This window comes from Canis lupus, chromosome 20 (assembly GCF_003254725.2).
Source record: "Canis lupus dingo isolate Sandy chromosome 20, ASM325472v2, whole genome shotgun sequence".
NCBI classification, from domain to species: Eukaryota; Metazoa; Chordata; class Mammalia; order Carnivora; family Canidae; genus Canis; species Canis lupus.
The window spans coordinates 120,525-145,146 of record NC_064262.1 but is presented as its reverse complement, the minus strand read 5'-3'; the positions used below and the strand labels follow the sequence as shown (position 1 = coordinate 145,146).

Here is a 24,622-nt window from a genome sequence, read left to right as displayed (position 1 = left end):
AATTTCAAACAATTTGTGCAGACATTCCACCCTCAAGTTCATGAGCATAGCTTCCCACTCTTATGTGTGCAATACACATAGTAACTTCCTTCTACAAAATATATTATGAGAAACTTAAAAAAATAATGATAATGTAATAGTAATAATAATAATAATAATAATAAGAAGAAGAAGAAGAAGAACAATAAAGAATCACTTTACTACGGAGAAAGCTGACAAACACTACATCAGCAAAATGATCAGATCGATACCAAGACTGATAAATTATGTTGATAGTATCTATCCTTTATATGATATAATGAAAATGGCAGTATATCTCTGTATATAATCCACAAAAACAGTTCAATCATGAGATAAACAACAGACATGTCCCAACTGAGAGAAATTTTACAAATTACTCTACTTCTCAAAGCGTTCCAGTTAAACGACAACAAGGAAAGGCTGAAAGACTGTCACAATCCAGAGGAGCCTAAGGAAACAGGAGGACAAATGGAGTGTGATATGAGGAATGGTAACTCAGCAAAAACTATGGAAATCTGAATAAAGTATTGTCCCTGGTTAATGCAAATATTTTAATATTGATTCATTAGCTAATATTTGAACTGTACCAATATAAGATATCCATAATTGGAAATATTGAGTGCGAGTGCATGAGAATTCTCTTAGTATCTTCTCAATTTCCCTACAAATCTTTGGTTTTTTTCTAATAAATAAGATTTATTTTGAAAATTGACTTAAATAAATCAGGCTTAAAGTGTGAAGACATTTCAAGAATAGTTAACTTTTGCCTTATTCTTAAAGAGTTCCTTCGTTAGGAACAAAGTAAAAATTTTATATCAGAAGGAAAGAAAAACACTTATGAACACGTACAATGCTTCCTCAACCTGAAAAGCAGGAAAGCATAATGAATAGCAAAAATCACCTAAAAATACTTCTATTATAATAGACACCATATTGCAAGTGCATTTAAAATTAGCAAGGCATAACATTTATCTCCTTGACATTTGTCTTCCAAAGAGTTCACAGTGTTTCAGTGTCAGTTGAAACAGGGGAAGAATCTCAGGGAAGAATCCTTCACATAATAATAGGACCATTGGTAATAATGTCTCTCAGTTATTTCCAAATCCATAAAGATGCATTTTCTGATGAGTGACTGAGCTGCGAAGAAATAGTTGAGAAAGCCTCATCCCTCTGAATTACTAGTGTCAGAATATTTTAACAATACTACCACGGATAGTACATTATCCATATTAACAGTCAATACGTCTCAGATTGGAGTCTGAGCAATCAGATGTGCAGAGAAAAAACGCTTTGATTGCTCCTCATCTTTTAAAGGCAAAGGAGAACTTTTCTATGTACAAAGTCAGTTGTCAAGATAGCCTTAGGGAATAAGAGTCTGCAGCATCAAATCACGCTGCATAGCCGAGACGCCCGATCTCCAGGTCTTCCTGATCCCAAATCCCTGGGTTTGTCCCCCAACACAGGCTGCCACGCTGAGGTCATTTGCAATTGCTCTCTTAGGAGCTCCGGGGAGGGCGGCAGGAGCTAGAAAGTATGGGACGGGATGTGGGGAGGCCGAGAACATTACGGCCATTCCACTTTAAGTTCAGCATTTGCACACAGTCCAGCAATCCCAGTCCCCTGTGAAGAAGAGCTGAAATTTACATTACTTCAGTTACAGGAAAAAAACAAAAATTTACAGCTTAATGTCCTAGAATGCCCCAGAATAGAATAAAAACTGAGCCGAAGCCAAGGGCTGGAAGCCCCTATTAGAATGAGAAGAGAGCTCAATGCCCTTGAAGGCCCCATATCAAAATGTGAACAGAACTTGAGGAATTGCTCCAGCCCTTCTGGAGGTCCCCGAGACCAGCCCTTAAAACTAGGCTAAAACCGTCCTCGGGGTCCAAATCCCTGCTCCACTCTGTGGGGTATACTTGGACCCATGCTCGAGTTTGTAAAACAACCCTCGTTTGTTTGCATCAGTGTCGGCTCCTTAGTGGTTTCTCGGATTCGCCATCTTGTGCACAACACCCCCATGTCCCCTTCCCACCTGGACTGACCTCCCTGTCCCCTCCCACCCAGGCTGACCCTCAGTCACCTCCCCGCCCACAACAGCTGGGCACAGGCCCTCACACAGGTCCATGGGCACGCTGGGCACTCCCGCCATCCCTGCCTCCCAGGGGAAGGAAGGAGGATTCAGCAGGACACACTCCCATGGTGGCCCCTGGGCTCCCTGCCCAGGGTGGCACCTGGTGACATGTCGGGGTCTGAGTCCCTGATGCTGGCTCCTCCTCCCTGGTATTCCCACAGGAAATGAAGTAAGAGGCCCTGGTCTCGTCCAGGGACATCAAGCAGGTGGACATGGACATCAACATGACGTTCAGCAGTCACATAATGTTTTGGGACTACTACCGGGTAGTATGAGGCTGAGGTGCCAGGGGGGATTGGGACCCGGGGGAGGACTGGTGACTTCTGAGTAGGGAACATGGGGCTTTGAGGCCGGGAGAAGAACAGCAGCCAACAAAACACGGCAGCATGAAAGGGTGCTGGGGATGACCTCTGTGCCCCCACACCCAGTGTCTCAGGGATGAGGAGGTCACTAGGATGGGGCCTCCAGGGCTTGCCATGTGAGCTGATCCCCAAAGGGGTGATGGACGGCACCCTGAAAACCAGGTGCCTGGGTGGGGGCCATGGGGGGCATTAAGGGGACCTGGGGGCAGGTTGCATGGCTGTGACTGGAGGAGGACACACATCGATCCGATGAGGGTCGGAAGGGTCAGAGTGACACCCACCCACAGTGCTTTATATATTTTGAAATTCTATGCATTTAATTTGAGACAATTTGCAATTTGTAAAAATACATAGTATGATGACCCCCAGATAATGCGCCCGGTCCAGCCAGGGCCCTGCACTGACCACCCGGGACCCCTGGGGCAGGTGTCACAATAAACCCCAGACTGTGGTCGCCTTTATCTGTAGATGTCTTGGTGTGCATCTTAAAGAAAGGGGATGCCCTGTGTCCGCAGGCCCTCCACACCATCCCCCTCATTCCCTACCCATACACTATCCCCCTACATCATTATCCCTCATGGCATCCCCCCTACACCATCCCCCTCAAACCCACACACCCCCACACAAACCCCACCCACACTATACCCCAACACCATCCCCCATACACCATCCCCCTCAATCCACCACCATCATACCCCTGCCCACACACCATCCACTCACACACCATCGCCCCCCAGCAAGGACCCAGTGCAGGTGCACCCTGTGGGACATGCTCAGCCTCCCCGTGGTTCTCTGGACAGCCTGCTACCATCAGAAGCCCAGTGTCCCATAGAGTGTCCAGGGGTTTCAGGGAGGAGGAAAGACAGGGAGCCCCCGACAGGGTGGGTGCAGGTAGGTGGAGCAGAGGAAGCACTGTGCCCTGCCTCCTCCCACTCTTCCTCCAGGAGGGCGGCACAACCTGCACAGGACACCAGCCCCTAACCCAGAGGGACCTGGGCTGACTTGGGCCCAGGCTCTTGGGGGTTGGGTTGATTTGAGTCCCCACCAGTCCCAACTCAAGGACTAATGGAATCAGGCCCCATGGCCCTGGCCAGCCCTGGATTCTGGTCCCGGGCTGAGCAAGACCTCTCACAGCTGGATGTGGCCTCCTGGGCCCTGGGCGTGCCCCACAGATCCAGGTCGCTGATCTAGGGCAGCCCTGGGGATCCCGGGACACACCAGTGTGGGGAGTGGAGGGGTAAGCCGGTGGGCCACACCCGCACCCACACCAGGAGGCAGGCTCCTCCAGGTGCTCAGGCCCCAGAGAGCCCAGACCGGGGTCTAGCTGCCCTGCGGGGACCCAGAGCAGGAGCCATGAGCTGCAGGTCCAGGTCAGCTCTGCTGTCCTCAGAACCGTCAATCAGGCTGAAACCTCAGGACACTCACCCCCACCCGGAGTCCACACATGCTCCCAGGTGGGGGACTCCAGCACCCGCCCTCCCACCCCATGTGATTCTTGCCCCCCCTTAAAGGACAGAAAGGTCTCCTTCCCCAGGGGAAGGCACGAACTCATGGCTCTGAGCCCTTTGCTGTAGAAACTCAATAAAGTGTTGTGGTGTGAAAATGCAGAGCCAGCCCATTTCTGTGTCTCCCAGAACTATGTGCTTGGGGCATGGAGAGACCCCCAGAGAGGAGGAGGGGGCACCTACCTAGGCCCCAACCAGCCCCTGCAGGGGCGCCACCAGGCACACACAGCTGATGTCCCCACATGCCTTCCAGTGCAGCCAGACCCCCTGCTGGACATGGGAATGTGGCCGAGCCAAAACTTCCAGCTCTGCTGACCCTCCAGCTGAAAGTTCCTGCATGAGTGAGCCCCGGCGTGGCCAGGAGAGCCCAGCTAGCTGCCCAGTGCCAGCACCAGAAATGATGTTCTGCCAACCATTTCGGGGTTTTGCGTGACCCAGCCAGAGGATCTGATAGCTGCATGGGATAGCTGCATGTGATAGACACACACGCATCTCAAAACCAACAAAAGTCGGAATCCTCCCAATGTTGTCAAACAGGAGCCAGATGGTTACATACACTACACTGTGGTCTCCAATAGGATATTTGGAAAAATGCTATAAGCCATGACTGCAGAGGTGTTGGACGCATGGAATGTGTTTGCTGTGTTCCAACAGGGAGGGCAGAGGGGCAGGAAGCATCCTCCGGAGTGGGGGGGGGCCCTCCTAGGAAAGGACACCAGGTCCTTGTGAAGGCTACGGAGGGTGAAATCTCCTCCTCTCTTTCTGCTTCTGGTTTTCATCCTAAATGCCATTTTCCTCAATCATATTAGCAAGAATTTATTTTATGTTTTTAAATTTCTTTTTATTGGAGTCCAATTTGTATGAATTCTTTCTTCAGCAAGGGTGTCATACAGGAGAGGCGTAGAGAAAGATTTTCCCAGACAGGCAACATATAAAGGAGTTCATGACCACTTAACCAATCCAGTAAGGAATTTTAAGAGGGACTCTTCTAGTGGGGGAAAAAAAGAGACCAAAAGCAACAAAGACGAGAAAGGCCCAGAGAACGTCACCAGAAACACCAACTCTTCCGGTAACACAAATGCACAAAGTTCATATCTTTGAATAATCACTCTGAATGCTGATAGACTAAATGCTCCAATAAAAAGATATAGGGTATCAGAGTGGCTTAAAAAACAGGATCCGGGATGTCTGGGTGGCTCAGGGGTTGAGCCTCTGCCTTTGACTCAGGGTGTGATCCTGAAGTCTTGGATCGAGTCCCATATTGGGCTCCTGGTGGGGAGCCTGTTTCTCTCTCTGCCTAATTTTCTGCCCCCCCTCTCTCTCACTCTCGCTCTCTCTCACACTATCATAAATAAAATTATTATTAAAAAAACAACATCCATCTGTACGCTGCCTACAAGATGCTCACCTTAGACCTATAGACACCAACAGATTGAAAGTCAGGGGATGGAAAATCACCTATGACGCTAATGGATATCAAAAGAAAGATGGAGGACCCATACTTATATCAGACAAATTAGATTTGAAAACACACCCTGGGGGACACCTGGTGGCTCAGTGGTTGAGCATCTGCCTTCAGGCTCAGGGTGTGATTCTGGGATCCCAGGATCGAGTCCCACATCATCCTCCCTTTGGGGAGCCTGCCTCTCACTCTGCTATGTTCCTTCCTCTGCTTCTCTGTGTAATTCTCATGAATAAATAAATAAATATTTTAAATTTCAAAAAAGAAAGAACAAATACTGTAAGAAGAGATGAAGAAGGGCATTATTTCATAATTAAAAAGACTCTCTATCATGATCAAACAACTAAATATTTATGCTGCCAACATGGGAGTACCTAAATATAGAAACCACTGTTGGTGGGAATGTGAACTGATGCAGCCACTCTGGAAATCTCTGTGGAGGTTCCTCAATGAGATAAAAATAGACCTGCACAATGACCCAGAAATTGCACTGTTGGGGATTACCGCAAAGATTCAGATGCAATGAAACGCCGGGACAACTGCACCCCGATGTTTATATTAGGAATGTCCACAATAGCCAAACTGTGGAAGGAGCCTCGATGTCCATCGAAAGTTGAATGGATAAAGAAGATGTGGTTTATGTATACAATGGAATATTACTCAGCCATTAGAAATGGACTGCTCCCGAGTTACTGCGTGGGCTGAATACAGGTTTCCAGAGCTGGCCGTTGCCACTGGGGTTGTTCCTCCTGGGGCCTCACTGGGATAAACTAACTGCACTGAGCCCTGCACCAGGCAGGGGACAGAGCAGCTCCCCCAAGTGCTAACACCTGTAAATCCGCACAACAGGCCCTTCCCCTGGAAGACCAGCTAGACGGACAAGTTCCAGGGGAAGTCAAGGAACTTAAAGTATACAGAATCAGAAGATACCCCCCATGTTTTTTTTATTTATGATTGCTTCCCCCACCCTTTTTCCCCATTTTCTTTCTTTTCTTTCTTTTTTTATTCTCTTTTTTCCTTCTTTCTTCCTTTATTCTTTGCCTTTTTCTCTTTTCTTTCCTTCTTTCTCTCCTCTCTTTTTCTCCTTTTCCCAATTCAATTTGTTTTTGGCCACTCGGCACTCAGGAAAATGACTAGAAGGAAAACCTAACCTCAAAATAAAGAATCAGAAACAGTCGTCTCTCCCACAGAGTTACAAAATCTGGATTACAATTCAATGTCAGAAAGCAAATTCAGAAGCACTATTATACAGCTACTGGTGGCTCTAGAAAAAAGCATAAAGGACTCAAGAGACTTCATGACTGCAGAATTTTGATCCAATCAGGCCGAAATTAAAAATCAATTGAATGAGATGCAATCCAAACTGGAAGTCCTAACGATGAGGGATAACGAGGTGGAAGAACGAATGAGTGACATAGAACACAAGTTGATGGCAAAGAGAGAAACTGAGGAAAAAAGAGACAGACAATTAAATGACCAGGAAGACAGATTAAGGGAAATAAACGATAGCCTGAGGAAGAAAAACCTACGTGTAATTGGGATTCCCAAGGGCGCCAAAATGGACAGAGGGCCAGAATAAGTATTTGAACAAATAATAGCTGAAAACATTCCTAATCTGGGAAGGGAAACAGGCATTCAGATGCAGGAAATAGAGAGATCCTCCCCTTAAATCAATAATAACCATCCAACACCTCGACATATAATAGGGAAGCTTGCAAATTCCAAAGATAAAGAGAAGATCTTTAAGCAGCAAGAGACAAGAAAATCCTGACCTTTATGGGGAGGAGAATTAGGGTAACAGCAGACCTCTCCATAGCAACCTGGCAGCCCAGAAAGGGCTGGCAGGATATATTCAGGGTCCTCAATGAGAATAACATGCAACCGAGAATACTTTATCCAGCAAGGCTCTCATTCAAAATGGAAGGAGAGATAAAGAGCTTCCAAGACAGGCAGGAACTGAAAGAATATGTGACCTCCAAACCAACTCTGCAAGAAATTTTAAGGGGGACTCTTAAAATTCCCCTTTAAGAAGAAGTTCAGTGGAACAATCCACAAAAACAAGGACTGAATAGATATCATGAAGACGCTACACTCATATCTGTCGATAGTAACTCTGAACGTGAATGGGCTTAATGACCCCATCAAAAGGCGCAGGGTTTCAGACTGGATAAAAAAGCAGGACCCATCTATTTGCTGTCTACAAGAGACTCATATTAGACAGAAGGACACCTACAACCTGAAAATAAAATGTTGGAGAACTATTTACCATTCAAAAGGTCCTCAAAAGAAAGCAGGGGTAGCCATCCTTATATCAGAAAAACTAAAATTTACCCCGAAGACTGTAGTGAGAGATGAAGAGGGACACTAAATCATACTTAAGGGATCTATCCCACAAGAAGACTTAACAATCCTCAACATATGCCCCGAATGTGGGAGCTGCCAAATATTTAAACCAATTAATAACCATAGTGAAGAAATACTTAGATAATAATACACTTATACTTGGTGACTTCAATCTAGCTCTTTCTACCCTCGATAGGTCTCTAAGCACAACATCTCCAAAGAAAAAAAGAGCTTTAAATGATACACTGGACCAGATGGATTTCACAGAAATCTACAGAACTTTACATCCAAACTCAACTGAATACACATTCTTCTCAGGTGCACATGGAACTTTCTCCAGAATAGACCACATACTGGGTCACAAATAGGGCCTGAACCGATACCAAGGGATTGGGATCATCCCCTGCATATTCTCAGACCATAATGCCTTGAAATTAGAACTAAATCACAACAAGAAGTTTGGAAGGACCTCAAACACATGGAGGTGAAGGACCATCCTGCTAAAAGATGAAAGGGTCAACCAGGAAATTAAGGAAGAATTAAAAGCTTTCATGGAAACTAATGAGAATGAACATACAACCGTTCAAAATCTTTGGGATGCAGCAAAAGCAGTCCTAAGGGGGATATACATCGCAATAAAAGCATCCATTCAAAAACTGGAAAGTAACTCAAATAAAAAAGCTAACCTTACACATAGAGGAGCTAGAAAAAAACAGCAGATATATCCTACACCCAACAGAAGAAGAGATTAATTAAAATTCGAGCATGGGATCCCTGGGTGGTGCAGCGGTTTAGCGCCTGCTTTGGCCCGGGACGTGATCCTGGAGACCCGGGATCGAATCCCACGTCGGGCTCCCGGTGCATGGAGCCTGCTTCTCCCTCTGCCTATGTCTCTGCTTCTCTCTCTCTCTGTGACTATAATAAATAAATAAATAAATAAATAAATAAATAAATAAATAAATAAAAAATTCGAGCAGAACTCAAGGAAATCGAGACCAGAAGAAATGTGGAACAGATCAACAGAACCAGGAGTTGGTTCTTTGAACAAATTAATAAGATAGATAAACCATTAGCCAACCAGATTTAAAAGAAGATAGAGAAGACTCAAATTAATAAAATCATGAATGAGAAAGGAGAGATCACTACCAACACCAAGGAAATACAAACAATTTTAAAAACATATTATGAACAGCTATACGCCAATAAATTAGGCAATCTAGAGGAAATGGGCACAATCCTAGATAGCCACAAACTACCAACTGGAACAGGATGAAATAGAAAACCTAAACAGGCCAATAACCAGGGAGGAAATTGAAGCAGTCATCCAAAACCTCCCAAGACACAAAAGTCCAGGGCCAGATGGCTTCCCAGGGGAATTCTATCAAACGTTTAAGGAAGAAACCATACCTATCCTACTAAAGCTGTTTGGAAAGATAGAAAGAGATGGAGTACTTCCAAATTCATTCTATGAGGCCAGCATCACCTTAATTCCAAAACCAGACAAAGACCCCACCAAAAAGGAGAATTACAGACCAATATCCCTGATGAACATGGATGCAAAAATTCTCAACAAGATACTAGCCAATAGGATCCAACAGTACATTAAGAAAATTATTCACCATGACAAAGTAGGATTTATCCCGGGACACAAGGCTGGTTCAACACTCGTCAAACAATCAATGGGATTCATCGTATCAGCAAAGAAAAACCAAGAACCATATGATCCTCTCATTAGATGCAGAGAAAGCATTTGACAAAATAGAGCATCCATTGCTGATCAAAACACTTCAGAGCGTAGGGATAGAGGGAACATTCCTCGACATCATAAAGGCCATCTACGCAAAGCCCACAGCAAATATCATTCTCAATGTGGAAGCACTGGGAGCATTTCCACTAAGATCAGGAACAAGACAGGGATGTCCACTCTCACCACTGCTATTCAACATAGTACTGGAAGTCTGAGCCTCAGCAATAAGACAACAAAAATAAATAAAGGCATTCAAATTGGCAAAGAAGAAGTCAAACTCTCCCTCTTCACCGATGACATGATACTCTAACTAGAAAACCCAAAAGCCTCCCCCCAAGATTGCTAGAACTCATACAGCAATTTGGTAGCGTGGCAGGATACAAAATTAATGCCGAGAAATCAATGGCATTTCTATACACTAACAATGAGACTGAAGAAAGAGAAATTGAGGAGGCAATCTCATTTACAATTGCACCCAAAAGCATAAGATACCTAGGAATAAACCTAACAAAGGAGGTAAAGGATCTCAACCATAAACATTATAGAATGCCTCTGAAAGAAATTGAGGAAGACACAAAGAGATGGAAAAATATTCCATTCTCATGGATTGGCAGAATTAATATTGTGAAAAAGTCAATGTTACCCAGGGCAATGTACACGTTTAATGCAATCCCTATCAAAATACCATGGACTTTCTTCAGAGAGTTAGAACAAACTATTTTAATATTTGTGTGGAATCAGGAAAGACCCCGAATAGCCAGGGGAATTTTAAAAAAGAAAACCATATCTGGGGGCATCACAATGCCAGATTTCAGGTTGTACTACAAAGCTGTGGTCATCAAGACAGTGTGGTACTGGCACAAAAACAGACTCATAGATCAATGGAACAGAATAGAGAACCCAGAAGTGGACCCTGAACTTTATGGTCAACTGATATTCAATAAAGTAGGAAAGACTAATCATTGGAAGAAAGACAGTCTCTACGATATATGGTACTGGGAAAATGGACATCCACACTCAGAAGAATGAAACTAGACCACTCTCTTTCACAATACACAAAGATAAACTCAAAATGGATGAAACATCTAAATGTGAGACAAGAATCCATCAAAATCCAAGAGAACTCAGGCAACACCCTTTTTGAACTCGTCCACAGTAAATTCTTGCAAGGTACATCCATGAAGGCAAAAGAAACAAAAGCAAAAATGAACTATTGTGACTTCTTCAAGATAAGAAGCTTTTGCACAGCCAAGGGTACAGTCAACAAAACTAAAAGACAACCTACAGAGTGGGAGAAGATGTTTGCAAAAGACGTATCAGATAAAGGGCTAGTTTCCAAGATCTATAAAGAACTTCTTAAACTCAACACCAAAGAAACAAACAATCCAATCATGAAATGGGCAAAAGACATGGATAGAAATTTCACAGACAAAGACATAGATATTGCCAACATGCACATGAGAAAATGCTCTGCATCACTTGCCTCAGGGAAATACAAATCAAAACTACAATGAGATACCACCTCACACCAGTGAGCATGGGGAAAATTAACAAGGCAGGAAACCACAAATGTTGGAGAGGATGCGGAGAAAAGGGAACCCTCTTACACTGTTGGTCGGAATGTGAACTGGTGCAGCCACTCTGGAAAACTGTGTGGAGGTTCCTCAAAGAGTTAAAAATAGACCTGCCTTACGACCCAGCAATTGCACTCTTGGGGATTTACCCAAAATATTCAGATGCAATGAAATGCCGGGACACTGTGCACCCCGATGTGTTTAACAGGAATGTCCACAATAGCGAAACTGTGGACGGAGCCATGGTGTCCATCGAAAGATGAATGGATAAAGAAGATATGGTTTATGTATACAATGGAATATTACTGAGCCATTAGAAACGACAAATACCCGCCATTTGCCTCGACGTGGATGGAACTGGAGGGTATTATGCTGAGTGAAGTAAGTCAATTGAAGAAGGACAAACATATGTTCTCATTCAATTGGTTAATATAAATAATAGTGAAAGGGAATATAAGGGAATGGAGAAGAAATGTGTGGGAAATATGAGAAAGGGAGACAGAACATAAAGACTCCTAACTCGGGGATCCCTGGGTGGCTTAGCAGTTTAGCGCCTGCCTTTGGCCCAGGGCGCGATCCTGGAGTCCCAGCATCGAGTCCCACATCGGGCTCCCGGCATGGAGCCTACTTCTCCTTCCTCCTGTGTCTCTGCCTCTCTCTCTCTCTCTCTATGTCTATCATAAATAAATAAATATTTTAAAAAAAAGACTCCTAACTCTGAGAAAGGAACTAGGGATGCTTTAAGGGGAGGAGGGCGGGGGGTGAAGGTGAATGGGTGAAGGGCAGTGAGGGGCGCCCTTGCCGGGATGAGCACTGGGTGTTATTCTGTTTGTTGGTAGATTAAACACCAATAAAAAATAAATTCATTTAAAAAAATGTTCAAACAACTAAATATTTATGCTGATACATGGGAGTACCTAAATATAGAAACCAATTAACAACAAACATACAGGAACTCACTGATAATAATACAATGACAGGGGATTTTAACACCGACTTATGGCAATGGACCGATCGTCTATGCAGAAAATCAACAGGGGAACAATAACATTGACACACTGGACCACAGGGACTCAACAGATATAGTCTGAACATTTCTTCCTAAAGCAGAATACACATTCCTTTCAAGTGCACATGGGACATTCTCCAGAACAGATCATATCATGTCCCACAAATCAGCCCTTAACAGGTACAACAGGTACAAGAAGGTTGATATCACACCCTTTACATATTTGGACCATGACGCTATGAAACTGGAAGTCGACAGTAAGAAACAAAATTGGACAGACCAAAAATACGTGGAGATTATGAACATCCTACTAGAGAATGAATAGAGTAACCAGGAAATTAAAGAGGAAATTTAAAACAAAAAAAAAATGAAAACATGTTTCTCCAAACCTCTGGGATGTTGCAAAGGCAGTCCTAAGAGGGAAGTACATAGCAATACAGGCCTATCTCAAGCAACAAGAAGTCTCCAATTCGCAACCTAACCCTACACCCAAAGAGGCTGGAAAAGGAATAGCAAACAAAGCCTAAAGCCTACAGAAAAAGGGAAAAAATAAAGATGAGAGCAGAAATAAACAATGCAGAAAAAACAAAACAGTAGAATGGAATAACGAAACTAAGAGCTGGTTCTCCAAAATAATTAAGAAAATGGATCAAGCCCTAGCCAGTCTTATCAACTAGAAAAGAGAAAACCTAAATAAATAAAATCACAAATGAGAGAAGAGAGATAACAATTAACACCAGAAAAATAAGACAATTATAAGGGAATACTATGAAAGATTATACGCTAACAAACTGGGAGACCTGGAAGAAAAGGACAAATCCCTAGAAATGTGCAAACGAGCACATGTGCAAAACTGAAATAGGAAGAAATGGAAAATATGAACAGACCCATAACTAGCAAAGAAATTGAATCAGCAAGGCACCTGGGTGCCTCAGTGATTGAGCATCTGCTTTGGCTCAGGTCATGATCCCAGGGTCCTGGGGGATCACGTCCCACATCAGGCTCCCCGTATGGAGCCTCATTTTCCCTCTGCCTATAACTCTGCCCCTCTCTGTCTCTCATGAATAAATAAGTAAAGGTGCAGCCACTGTGGAACAGTCTGGAGGGTCCTCGAGAAGTTAAAAATAGGGGATCCTTGGGTGGCACAGCGGTTTGGCGCCTGCCTTTGGCCCAGGTCGTGATCCTGGAGACCCGGGATCGAATCCCACGTCGGGCTCCCGGTGCATGGAGCCTGCTTCTCCCTCTGCCTGTGTCTCTGCCTCTCTCTCTGTGACTATCATAAAAAAAATTTTTAAAAAGAAGTTAAAAATAGAGCTACCCTATGATTCCAAAATTGCACAGCTAGGTACTTACCCTGAGGATACAAAAGTAGTTGAGTAGATTCGAAGAGGAACACGCAGCCCAGTGTTGGTAGCAGCATTGTCAACAACAGCGAAACTGTATAGAGCCCAGATGTCCATCGACAGAAGAATGGGCAGAGACGATGTGGTAAATATACACACTGCGACATCACTCGGTCATCAGAAGGGATGAAAGGAAGCCATTTACAATGACGTGGGAGAAGTGGAAGGGACTTATGCTAAATAAACTCAGTCAGAGGAAGACATATACCAAATACCATACAATTGCATTCACATGTGAATTTTAAGAAACCAAACAAACTGGCAAAGGGGCAGAGGGGGGATGAGAGAAGCAAACAAAAAAACACACTCTTAACCACAGAGAATAAACTAATAGATACCAGAGGAAGGTGGGGGGATGGGGAATCAGGGGATGGGCATAGTGGAGGTCACCTCTGACCAGAACCAGGCGTTGTATTCAAGGGTTGAATCACTATGTGGTAAACCTGATACTATATCATACTGTGTTTACAAAGAGGACTTCAAGTAAAAGTTTAAAATAATAATTGGTAGTATTGATGAAACATGTGTGCACAAGAGATAAAATCATAAAAGCAACTGAAAATCCAAAGAGTCTTTAGAGCCACAAATCCCCTCCTTAGCTCAGCTCAGGAGAAGCCTGCCATGCCTATTCTCACCCCAGCAGAAGCATGGATTTTGACTCTCTGTGGAGGCTGCTGACTTAGTGGAGTCAGGCTATCTTTGAACCCAAAATCTAAATAGAGTGCATAAAACTAAACTGCCCAAGATGCTAGGAATCCCAGTGCAGGCACATGCCAAGACACAAACTCTAACCATACAGAGACATAACCCTAACCCTCCACTTAAGCCTAATGGTAACCTAACCCTTAAACAAGAATTATCACTAATCAAAAACCAAACACAAACCCCAAGACCGAAACACATTCACTGAACCTTCCTGCCAACCCTTACCCTAACTCCTAAACCTATTCTAAACCCTTAACCCTGACCCTTACCTTAAATCTAACCCTAACCCTAACCTCTAACCCTAACCTTATCTTAATGTACTCAAATCCTATTCCTAACCTTAACATGTACCCTAACCCTAACCCTCTAATACTAATCCTATCTCATACCCCAAACTGTACCCTAACATGTACCCTAAAACTAATCCCTAACCCACTGCCTAACCCTCTCTTACCCTTTTCCAAAACCATACCCTGACCCTGACCTGACCCTAACCCTAACCCCTACCAAACACTAACCCTAACCCTAGCCCTAACCCCTATCCTAAACCTAACCCTCGCCCTAACCCTAAACCTAGCCCTAACTTTAACTCTTCTCCCTAACCCTAACGACTAACCCAAACTCACACCCTAACCCCTAACCCTAACTGCAAACCTAGCCCAACCCTAACTCTAACCATAACCCAAACCCTAATTCCTAACCTCCTACCCTAATTCCTAAAGTCTAAACCCTAAACCTAACTCTAACTCCTGTCCCTAACCCAAACCCCCTTCCTAACTCCTAACCACTGACCCTTACCCTTAACCCTCACCCTAACCTCTAATCCATAACCATAAGCTTAATCACTAACCCCTAACATCTAACCTAAGCCTAACCACCAACCACCTCCCCTCCCCTGACCCTACCATTCATTCTACCCATTCACTTACCCTATGGTTCTGAGGAGTCCCTTCTGACATGGACGTGGCCCCAACGGTGCCTCCAGTGTCCTCCAGGGGGTCCTGAGGAAGCCGGGCTCCTGTGAGTGCGCACGTGGCCCCATGTGTTCCAGAGTCATAGTCAGCAGGTCCTGAGTACGCCGGGTCTCCTGTCACCGTGGAGTATGCCTCACATCCTCTGGAAGCCTCACAGCAGGTTCTCAGGAGGCCGGGGGCTCCTCTCAGCCTGGACATGGCCCCACGTCCCCCAGAAAACTCACCGCGGGTCCTGAGGAGGCTGTGGGTTCCTGTCAGCCTAGACGCAGCCCCATGTGTCCCGAAGCCAAAGTGCAGGTCCTGAGGAGGACGGGGGTCCTCTCAGTCTTGACGTGGCCCCATATTTTCCTCAGCCTCACCATAAGACCCGAGGAGGCTGGGGGCTCCTGTCAGCATGGATGGGGCCCCAAATCATCCCAATCCTTCACAGTGTGTCCTGAGGTGGCTGGAGACTCCTGTCAGTGTGGATTCGGCATCCACATCTTTCTTAGGCCTCACCGCAGACTCTGACAAGGCTGGGGTCTTCTGTCCGCATGGACGCATCCCCATATGTCCCGAAGTCTACACCAGGGGTCCTGAGGACATCAGCGTCCAGTTGTGTGGACGTGGCCCCACATCCTCCCGAAGCGTCACCGCTTGTTCTGAGGTGGCCGGGCTCCGGTCACTGTGGATGCAGCCCCCAGCTTCCAGAAGACTCAACTTATGTCCTGAGGGGCCCGTTAGCTCCTGCCAGAGTGGACGCTGCGCCACATTTTTCAGAAGCCTCCCCACATGTCCTGAGGCAGCCCAGGGGCTCCTGTCAACGTGGATGCGGGCCCACATCTTACTGAAGCCTCCCCGCGGGTCCTGAGGCAGCCCAGGGGCTCCTTTCAGGGTGGGTGCAGGCCCACAATTTCCTGAAGCCTCCCCGCAGGTCCTGAAGTGGCCCAAGGGCTCCTGTCAGGGTGGATGTGGGCCCACATCTTCCTGAATCCTCACCGTGTGTCCTGAGGAGACCGGGGCTCCTGTCAGCGTGAACGCTGCCCAATATCCCCCTGAAGACTCCCCACAGGTTCTGAGGAGGCTGTGGCTCATCAGCGTGGACATGTCCCCACATCTTCCTCAGGCCTCCCCAGCTGGCTCCTGTTAGTGCAGGCAGATGAGGCCTACTGCACATGCATGCCCCTTGGGCAGTGCCTGGGCTCGGGCGCCCCCTGCGGGATCTTCAGGCACTACAGGGGCTGTGCAGGAGGCACGTGCCTGTCCCAGGGCCCATCTCTGCCTTCTTCCAGGCTCCAGCTGTGGCCTGTTAGCTTCGGAAACGTCTGATTCAAAAGGAGCCCAACACCCGGTTTCCTCAAAAATACTTAAGGAGAAGGAATTGGAGCCCAAAGACGCGAAATGAAATGTGGACCAGACTTTTACCACGTCCTGTAAAACTCACTCAACCCTCTTCCACTGTGGGCGGGACCGCGGGCTGCTGCAGCAGCCTTGGAAACAGTGTGGAGGCTCCTCAGCAAGTTACAAATAGAGTCGCCCTGCGACCAGCAGGTGACGGCCTGGAGCTCACTCTGAAGATACAGATGCAGTGAGATATGGGACAACTGCACCCCAATGTCCACAGCAGCCGGGTCCACAGTAGCCACACTGTGGGAGGAGCCTTGGTGCCCTGTGGCAGATGATGGATAAAGAGGATGGGAGATAGATGGTGGTCATAGAGAGAGGAATGGTACTCAGCTATCAAAGAGCAGGAAATCTTGCCATTTGCAATGACGTGGATAGAACTAGAGGGATCATCTTAAGTGAAATAGGTCAGTGGGAAAAGAGAATGACCGTGTGGTGTCATTCATAGGTGGAATTAAAGAAGCAAAGTAGATGAACATCTGTGAAGGGAAGGAAAAATAAGATAAAAACAGATGCAGGAAATACAGACTCTAAATTATAGGAAACAAACTGAGTGTCACTGCAGGGGAGGGGACGGGGGAGAGGATAACAGGGGACTGTCATAAAGGAGGGCACGTGATGTCACGAGCACTGCGGTTTTCTCCAACTGGTGAATCTCTGAATTCTTCCTCTGAAAGTATAATACACTATACGTTAATTAATTGGGTTTAAATTAAATTAAGTTAAAAAATCAGTTGTATCAGAGCACATTTCCTTCTGGACTCTGTTCTGCTCCTTCAGCTTATGCTGGGACCAACCCTCGTGGGTCTGGTTTGTTTAAGTAGGCGTCAGGCCTTGTCCATGGACCAGCCCAGGATTAGAACTCACAACCCCGAGATCAGGACCGGAGGTGAGGTCAGGAGTCGGATGCTAAACCGACAGAGCCAGGCGGGGTCCCGAGGACAACACTGCTTTATCCTGTGTCTCTGTGACATCATTTGAAATAGGAAAGTGCTGCGTCCTGCTCTGTCCTGCTTCTCCAATACTGATTTGCTGTCCAGGGTCATTTGTGGGGGCAGATGGATGTTATGGGTTTTTTTTCCTATTTATAGGATCTGCCACCATGACTTGACAGGAATGACATTGAAATTGACGGTGGCTTCAGGAACTGCGGACATTTTCACAAGATGAGGCTCCCAACCCATGAGCCCAGGACAGCCTCCCAGAGCCTGGTATGGCTAAGTGCACAAGTCTTGTGCTCCTTTGGTTCAGTCTCATTATTTATTCTCTGTGATGCTCCTGAGAAGGGAGTCACATCCGTCATTTCCTTCCTGAGTGCTCATTGTCAGGACACAGCAAGCCCCACAATAGAATAAAAACTGAGCCCAGGCCAAGGGCAGGAAGCCCCTATTAGAACAGATCTCAATGCCTTTGAAGGCCCCATATCAAAATGTAAACAGAACTTGAGGAATTGCTCCAGCCCTTCTAGACTTCCCCGAGACCAGCCCTTAAAACTAAGCTAAAACCCACCTCTGGGTCCAAGTCCCTGCTCCACTGTGTCGGGTATACATGGACACAAGCTCGAGCTTGTAAATAAACCCTCGTGTGTTTGCATCAGTGTCAGCTTCTCGGTGGTTTCTCAGATTCGCAATCTTGGGCACAACAGTCTTAGATAAAAAACAAAACCAAAAGAAGCTTGGACGCAGGTAGAGTGAACGCAGGGTTCTGAGAGAAGCGGCAGAGACCCGGGGGCTTGGGAGCTCTTCTGTGAAGGCCCCAGCAGCCTGGGGGGCAGGATGCTCAGCCCCAGAGCCAGAGGACCCAGAGACCCCACCCGCATCCCGCTCATCAGGGCTGGGTCTCAGGGAGCAGCACAGCGCCACCTGCTGGAGCCCAGAGGTGCTGACGACCACCCAGCCTCTGACCCCCACAAGTGCAACTCCCAGGCAGATGTGCACCTGACAATCAGCGCCAAGGCCCATCCCCAGACCCCACACAGACCATTCCCTGCCACCAAGTTGTCAAAACAAAGAGGCTGCAGAGCTTCAGCTCTGCCTCGAAAGTAGAGTCTAGATTCCTTGTACTTTGTGCTCTTCTTTCATTTATTTTCTTTGATTCTATTTTATTAATTGCCTTATTTTAACTTTTATGTATGTACCTTATATATTTCTTATTTTTAGTTTCATGGTACTTTAATTGTGTTTCATATTTTGGGATTTAGAATCTTTTAATGAGCAGGCCAAAATAATCTGTTTTTTTTGTGGGGGGGGAGGGCAGTTGTTACTGTTTTTCTTGGTTTTTCTTTTTCTTCCTTCTTTCTTTTCTGGAAAAAATAATGAAATGGAGAAATTCTCCTCCATAAAATAACATGAGGTAGTACTCACAGCCAGGAAGTTCATCAATACACATATATGATGTCTAACTACAGTTCAAAACAATGATTATAAAAATAGCAGCTGGGCTGGAAAAAGAGCACAGAAGAAAACTAGAGAAACCTTTACTGTAGAAATAAAAGAACTAAAATCTAGTCAGGCCATCGTTAAAAATGCTATAACTGAGATGCAGTCCCAAGAGGAAGCCTTAAAAACAAGAAAGGTTATGGACCACAGAGACAGACGTAGGGAAGTCAGCCACTTATTAAAACAATAACATTCATACCATAGGAGACTCAGATGAAGAGAGAGAGAAGGTCACCTTGCTGAGACATTAGAAACGACAAATACCCACCATTTGCTTCAACGTGAATGGAACTGGAAGGTATTAAGCTGAGTGAAGTAAGTCAATCGGAGAAGGACAAATATTGTATGTTCTCATTCATTTGGGGAATATAGATAGTAGTGAGGGAATATAAGGGAAGGGAGAAGAAATGTGTGGGAAATATCAGAAAGGGAGACAGAACATAAACTCCTAACTCAGGGAAATGAACTAGGGGTGATTGAAGGGGAAGTGGGCGGTGGGTGGGGGTGAATGGGTGATGGGCACTGAGGGGGGCACTTGACGGGATGAGCACTGGGTGTTATTCTGTATGCTGGCAAATAGAACACTAAGAAAAAGTAAATTTATTATTAAAAAAAAGAAAGAAACAAAGTGTGGCACCTGGGTTGCTCAGTCAGTTAAGCTTCTGTCTTAGGCTCGGATCATGATCCAGGTCCCAAGGCAGGCTCCCTGTTCAGCTGGGAACCTGCTTCTCCCTCTCCCTCTGTCCCGCTCACTCATGCTTTTTCTCTCCTCTCTCTCAAATAAATAAATAACATCTCTGAAAAAAAAAACAATCAAACAAACCTAGAGGGAAGAGAAATCTCCCATGTAGAAGAATTTCAAACAATTTGTGCAGACATTCCACCGTGAAGTTCATGAGCATAGCTTCCCACTCTTATGTGTGCAATACACAAAGTAACTTCCTTCTACAAAATATATTATGAAAAACTTAAAATAATGATAATATAATAATAACATAATAATAATAATAATAAAGAATCAGTTTACTACGGAGAAAGCTGACAAACATTACCTCAGCAAGATGATCAGATCGATACCAAGACTGATAAATCATGTTGATAGTATCTATCCTTTATATGATATAATGAAAATGGCAGTATATCTCTGTATATAATCCACAAAAACAGTTCAATCATGAGATAAATGAAAGACATGTCCCAACTGAGGGAAATTTTACAAAATACTCTACTTCTCAAAGTGTTCCAGTTCAAGAACAACAAGGAAAGGCTGAAAGACTGTCACAATCCAGAGGAGCCTAAGAAAACAGGAAGACAAATGGAATGTGATATGAGGGATGGTAACTTAGCAAAAACTAAGGAAATCTGAATAAAGTATGGTCTTTGGTTAATGTGACTATTTTAATATTGATTCATTAGCTAATATTTGAACCATACTAATATATCAATAATTGGAGAAATTGAGAGCAAGTGCTTGTGAATGCACTGTACTATCTTCTCAATTTCCCTATAAATCTTTGTTTTTTTCCTAATAAATAAGATTTATTTTGAAAATTGACTTAAATGAATCAGGCTCCAAGTGTGAAGACATTTTAAGAATAGTTGAATTAACTTTTGCCTTATTCTTAAAGAGTTCCTTTGATGGAAACAAAGTAAGAATTTTAGATCAGAAGGAAAGAAAAACACTTATGAACACGTATAATGCCTCCTCAACCTGAAAAGCAGGAAAGGATAATAAATAGCAAAAATCAGATAAAAATACTTCTAGTATAATAGACACCATATTGCAAGTGCATTTAAAATTAGCAATGCATAACATTTATTTCCTTGACATTTGTCTTCCAAAGAGTTCACAGTGTTTCAGTGTCAGTTGAAACAGGGGAAGAATCTCAGGGAAGAATCCTTCACATAATAATAGGACCATTGGTAATAATGTCTCTCAGTTCTTTCCAAATCCATAAAGATGCATTTCCTGATGAGTGACTGAAATGTGAAGAAAGAGATGAGAAACCCTCATCCCTCTGAACTACTTGTGTCAGAATATTTTAACCATAGTACTACGGATAGTAGTAAATTATCCTTATTAACAGGAAATACGTCTAAGATTGGAATCTGAGCAATCAGATGTACAGAGAAAAAACGCTTTGATTCGCTCCTCATATTTTAAAGACAAAGGAGAGGTTTTCTATGTACAAAGTCAGTTGTCAAGATGGCCTTAGGGAATAAGAGTCTGCAGCATCGAATCCCGCTGCACAGCTGGGACACCCCTGCTCCAGGTCTTCCTGATCCCCATCACTGGGCCTGTGCCCCAACACAGGATGCCAGCTGAGGTTATTTGCAATTGCTCTCTTAGGAGCTCTGGGAAGGGGGAAGGAGCTAGATAGGATGGGACAAGGAAGCATGGAGGCCGAGAAAATTAAGGCCATTCCAATTTAAATTCAGCATTAGCACACGCCCAGACATCCCAGGCCCCTGTGAAGAAGAGCTGAAATTTACATTGCTTCAGTTACAGGAAAAAAACAAAAGTTTACAGCTTCGTGTCCTAGAAAGCCCCACAAATGAATCAAAACTGAGCCCATGCCAAGGGCTGGAACCGTCTATTAGAATGAGAGCAGAGCTCAATACCCTTGAAGGCCCCATATCAAAATGTCAACAGAACTTGAGGAATTGCTCCAGCCCTCTGGAGGACCCCAAGACAAGCTCTTAAAACTAAGCTAAAACTCACCTCGGGGTTCAAGTTCCTGCTCCGCTGTGTTGGGTGTACTTGGATGCAAGCTTGAGTTTGGAAATCAACCCTTGTGTGTTTGCATTGGTGTCAGCTCCTTAGTGGTTTCTCAGATTTGCAATCTTGGGCACAACACCCCCATGTCCCCTCCCACCTTGGCTGAACCCCTATCCCCTCCCACCCAGGGTGAAACTCAGTCACCTCCCCGCCCACAACAGCTGGGCACGAGCCGTCACACAGGTCCCATGGGCACGGTGGGCACTCCCATCATCCCTGGCCTCCCAGGGGAAGGAAGGAGGTTTCGGCAGGACACACTCCCATAGTGGCACCAGGGCTCCCTGCCCAGCTCGGCAGCTCATGACAGGTCGGGGTCTATATCCCTGGCGCCTGTTCCTCCTCCCCGGTTTTCCCACAGGAAATGAAGGAGGATGCCCTTGTCTTCTCCAGGGACATCACGCAGGTAGACCTGGACGTCAACAGGACGTTGGGCAGCCACATCATGTTTTAGTACTGCTAGGGGGTCGGGTGAGGCTGCTGGGACAGGGGGCTTCAGGGCCCCAGGGGCTTCTGGGTAGGGAAAACGGGACCTCTGTGCCAGAGGGAGCAACAGCAGCCAATAATACACTGCTCAATGGTAGGGTGATTGGGATAACCCCCATGCCCACCCCTCCGGGCCTCAGGGATGAGGAGGCCAGTAGGATGGGGCCTCCAGGGGTTGTCATGGGAGCTGAACACCAAAGGGGAGAGGGACGGCCCCATGAGAAGCAGGGGATGGGGTGGAGGATGTGGGGGGCAGGAACCGGACCTGGGGGTCAGGCGGCATGGCCGCGGCTGGAGCAGGACACACATCGATCCCATGAGGGTCGGACGGGTCAGTGACACCCACTCTCGGTGCTTTATATATTTCTAAATTCTATGCATTTAATTTGATACAATTTGCAATTTGAAAGCATACATATTATGCTGACCCCCGGATAATGCCCCCCGGTCCAGCCAGGGCCCTGCACTGACCACACCGTGCCCCAGGGGCAGGTGTCACAACAAACCCCAGACTGGGGTCGCCTTTAACTGTAGACATCTCCTTCTGCATCTTAGGGGAAGGAGATATCCTGTGTCTGCAGGCCCCCCACGACATCCCCCTCATTCCCCACTCCCACTCCATACCCCTACATCATCATCCCCAATGGCATCCCACCTACACCATCCCCCTCACACCCACACAGTCCCACACAATCCCAACCCGCACTATACTCCAACACCATCCCCCTACACCATCCCCCACACACCACCACAATCATACCCCTGTCCCACACCATCCACCCCCAAACCATTTACCCCCAGCAAGGACCAGGTGCAGGTGCCCCCTGTGGGACATGCTCAGCCTCCCGGCGTTCTCTGCATACCCTGATCCCATCAGAAGCCCGGGTGTCTCAAAGAGTACCCAGGGGTTGCAGGGAGGAGGAAAGACAGGGAGCCCCTGACAGGGTGGGTGCAGGTGAGTGGTGCAGAGGATGCACCGTTCCCTGTCTCCACCCACTGTCCCTCCTGGAGGACAGCACACCCTGCACAGGACACCAGCCCCTAACCCATAGGGACCTGGGCTGACCTGGCCCCGGGCTCTGAGGTGGCTGAGTTGATTTGAGTCCCTCCAGGCCCAACACAAAGACTAATGGGATCCAGCCCCCCATGGCCCTGGCCAGCCCTGGATTCTGGCCCCAGGCTGAGTGAGCCCTCTCACAGCTGGATGTGGCCTCTTGGGCCCTGGGCGTACCCCACAGATCCAGGTCGCTCACCTAGAGTGCCCTTTGGATCCTGGGACACCCCAGGGTGGGGAGAGCAGGGGTAGGCCATTGGGCCCCACCCACACCAACACCAGGAGGCAGGCTGCTCCAGGTGCTGGGGCCACTGGGAGCCCAAGGCCGGGGTCCAGCTGCCCTGCAGAGACCCATCGCAGGAGCCCATGAGCTGCAGGTCCAGGTCAGCTCTGCTGTCCTCAGAACCGTCTCTCAGGCTGAAACCTCAGGACACACGCCCCCCCCAGATTCCACACATGTTCCCAGGTGGGGGACTCCAGCACCCGCCCCCACAACCCGTGTCATTCTTGCCCTCCCTTAAAGGACAGAAAGCTCTCCCTCCCCAGGGGAAGGTCAGAATTGGCACGCAGTTTTGGGGGGCACAAAGCAGGGTTACATTGTTATGAGCTGATTTCTGATTAGGGTGTGCCCAGCGGCCTGACTATGGTGGGGCAGCACCTTAAGCCATAAGCAGGTCATGTGGAGGTCATCCTGGAGGTGGCAGGTGTAGCATAAAATGGAATCAGTCCTGCTCTGCTTGTCCAGGGATAGGAGATTTTTGTTAAATTTCCTGGGTCCCACACTTGCAGCTCACGCACCTGGGCCACCCTCACCAGGTGGACTCAGTGTGCACACCTTGTGGTGCAGGATCTCTCACACCAGCGTGTGGAGGACACCCTCCTTGCCCGAGTGAGTAGGGGCTGGGTGAGCATGGGGATCGGCCTGAAGACCAGGCAGCACAGCAGACCGAGGAACCCAGCCCTGGCCCCATCCCAACTCCCACACACAGGCAGCCCCTGGGCTCCCCGCCATGTGCACCCAGCTCCTCAGGAACTCCCCCCAGGGCGGCCCCGAGGTCTGGCTCCCTGCTAGAGAGGCATCGGGGAGAAGAGAAGCAGCCGCCCTTGGCGGGCCCCACTCCCGGACATGAGAATGGGGGCAAGGTGGACCTTCCAGCTCAGCTGCACCTCCAGTGGAAAGTCACTGCACGAGCGAGCACCGGGTCGGCCAGGAGTGCCCAGCTAGCCGCCCAGCTCCAGCACCAGAAATGAT

General features: G+C 46.7%; 1 protein-coding gene across 6 annotated transcripts in view; it reads right to left on the bottom strand.

Moving 5' to 3' along the window:
* The window catches only part of LOC125753124 (uncharacterized), a 100,982-nt gene that overhangs the window by 4,918 nt on the left and 71,442 nt on the right, over positions 1 to 24,622 (bottom strand). The window contains exons 1-3 of one of the 6 annotated variants that reach the window (XR_007404178.1): positions 18,126 to 18,602; positions 15,189 to 17,286; positions 13,505 to 13,588 (exon numbers count right to left, since the gene is read on the bottom strand). The exons of 2 other annotated variants lie outside the window; for them this stretch is intronic. Coding sequence is in view for 2 of the 4 variants with exons in the window: in XM_049097893.1 (XP_048953850.1) it covers positions 13,505 to 13,652; positions 15,189 to 15,431 (391 nt within the window). In the remaining 2 variants the exon portion in view is untranslated. Of the gene's footprint in view, positions 1 to 13,504; positions 13,653 to 15,188; positions 17,287 to 18,125; positions 18,603 to 24,622 lie in introns of those variants that run through there. 3 more of the 6 variants (XM_049097893.1, XR_007404180.1, XM_049097894.1) reach the window with 3 other exon arrangements.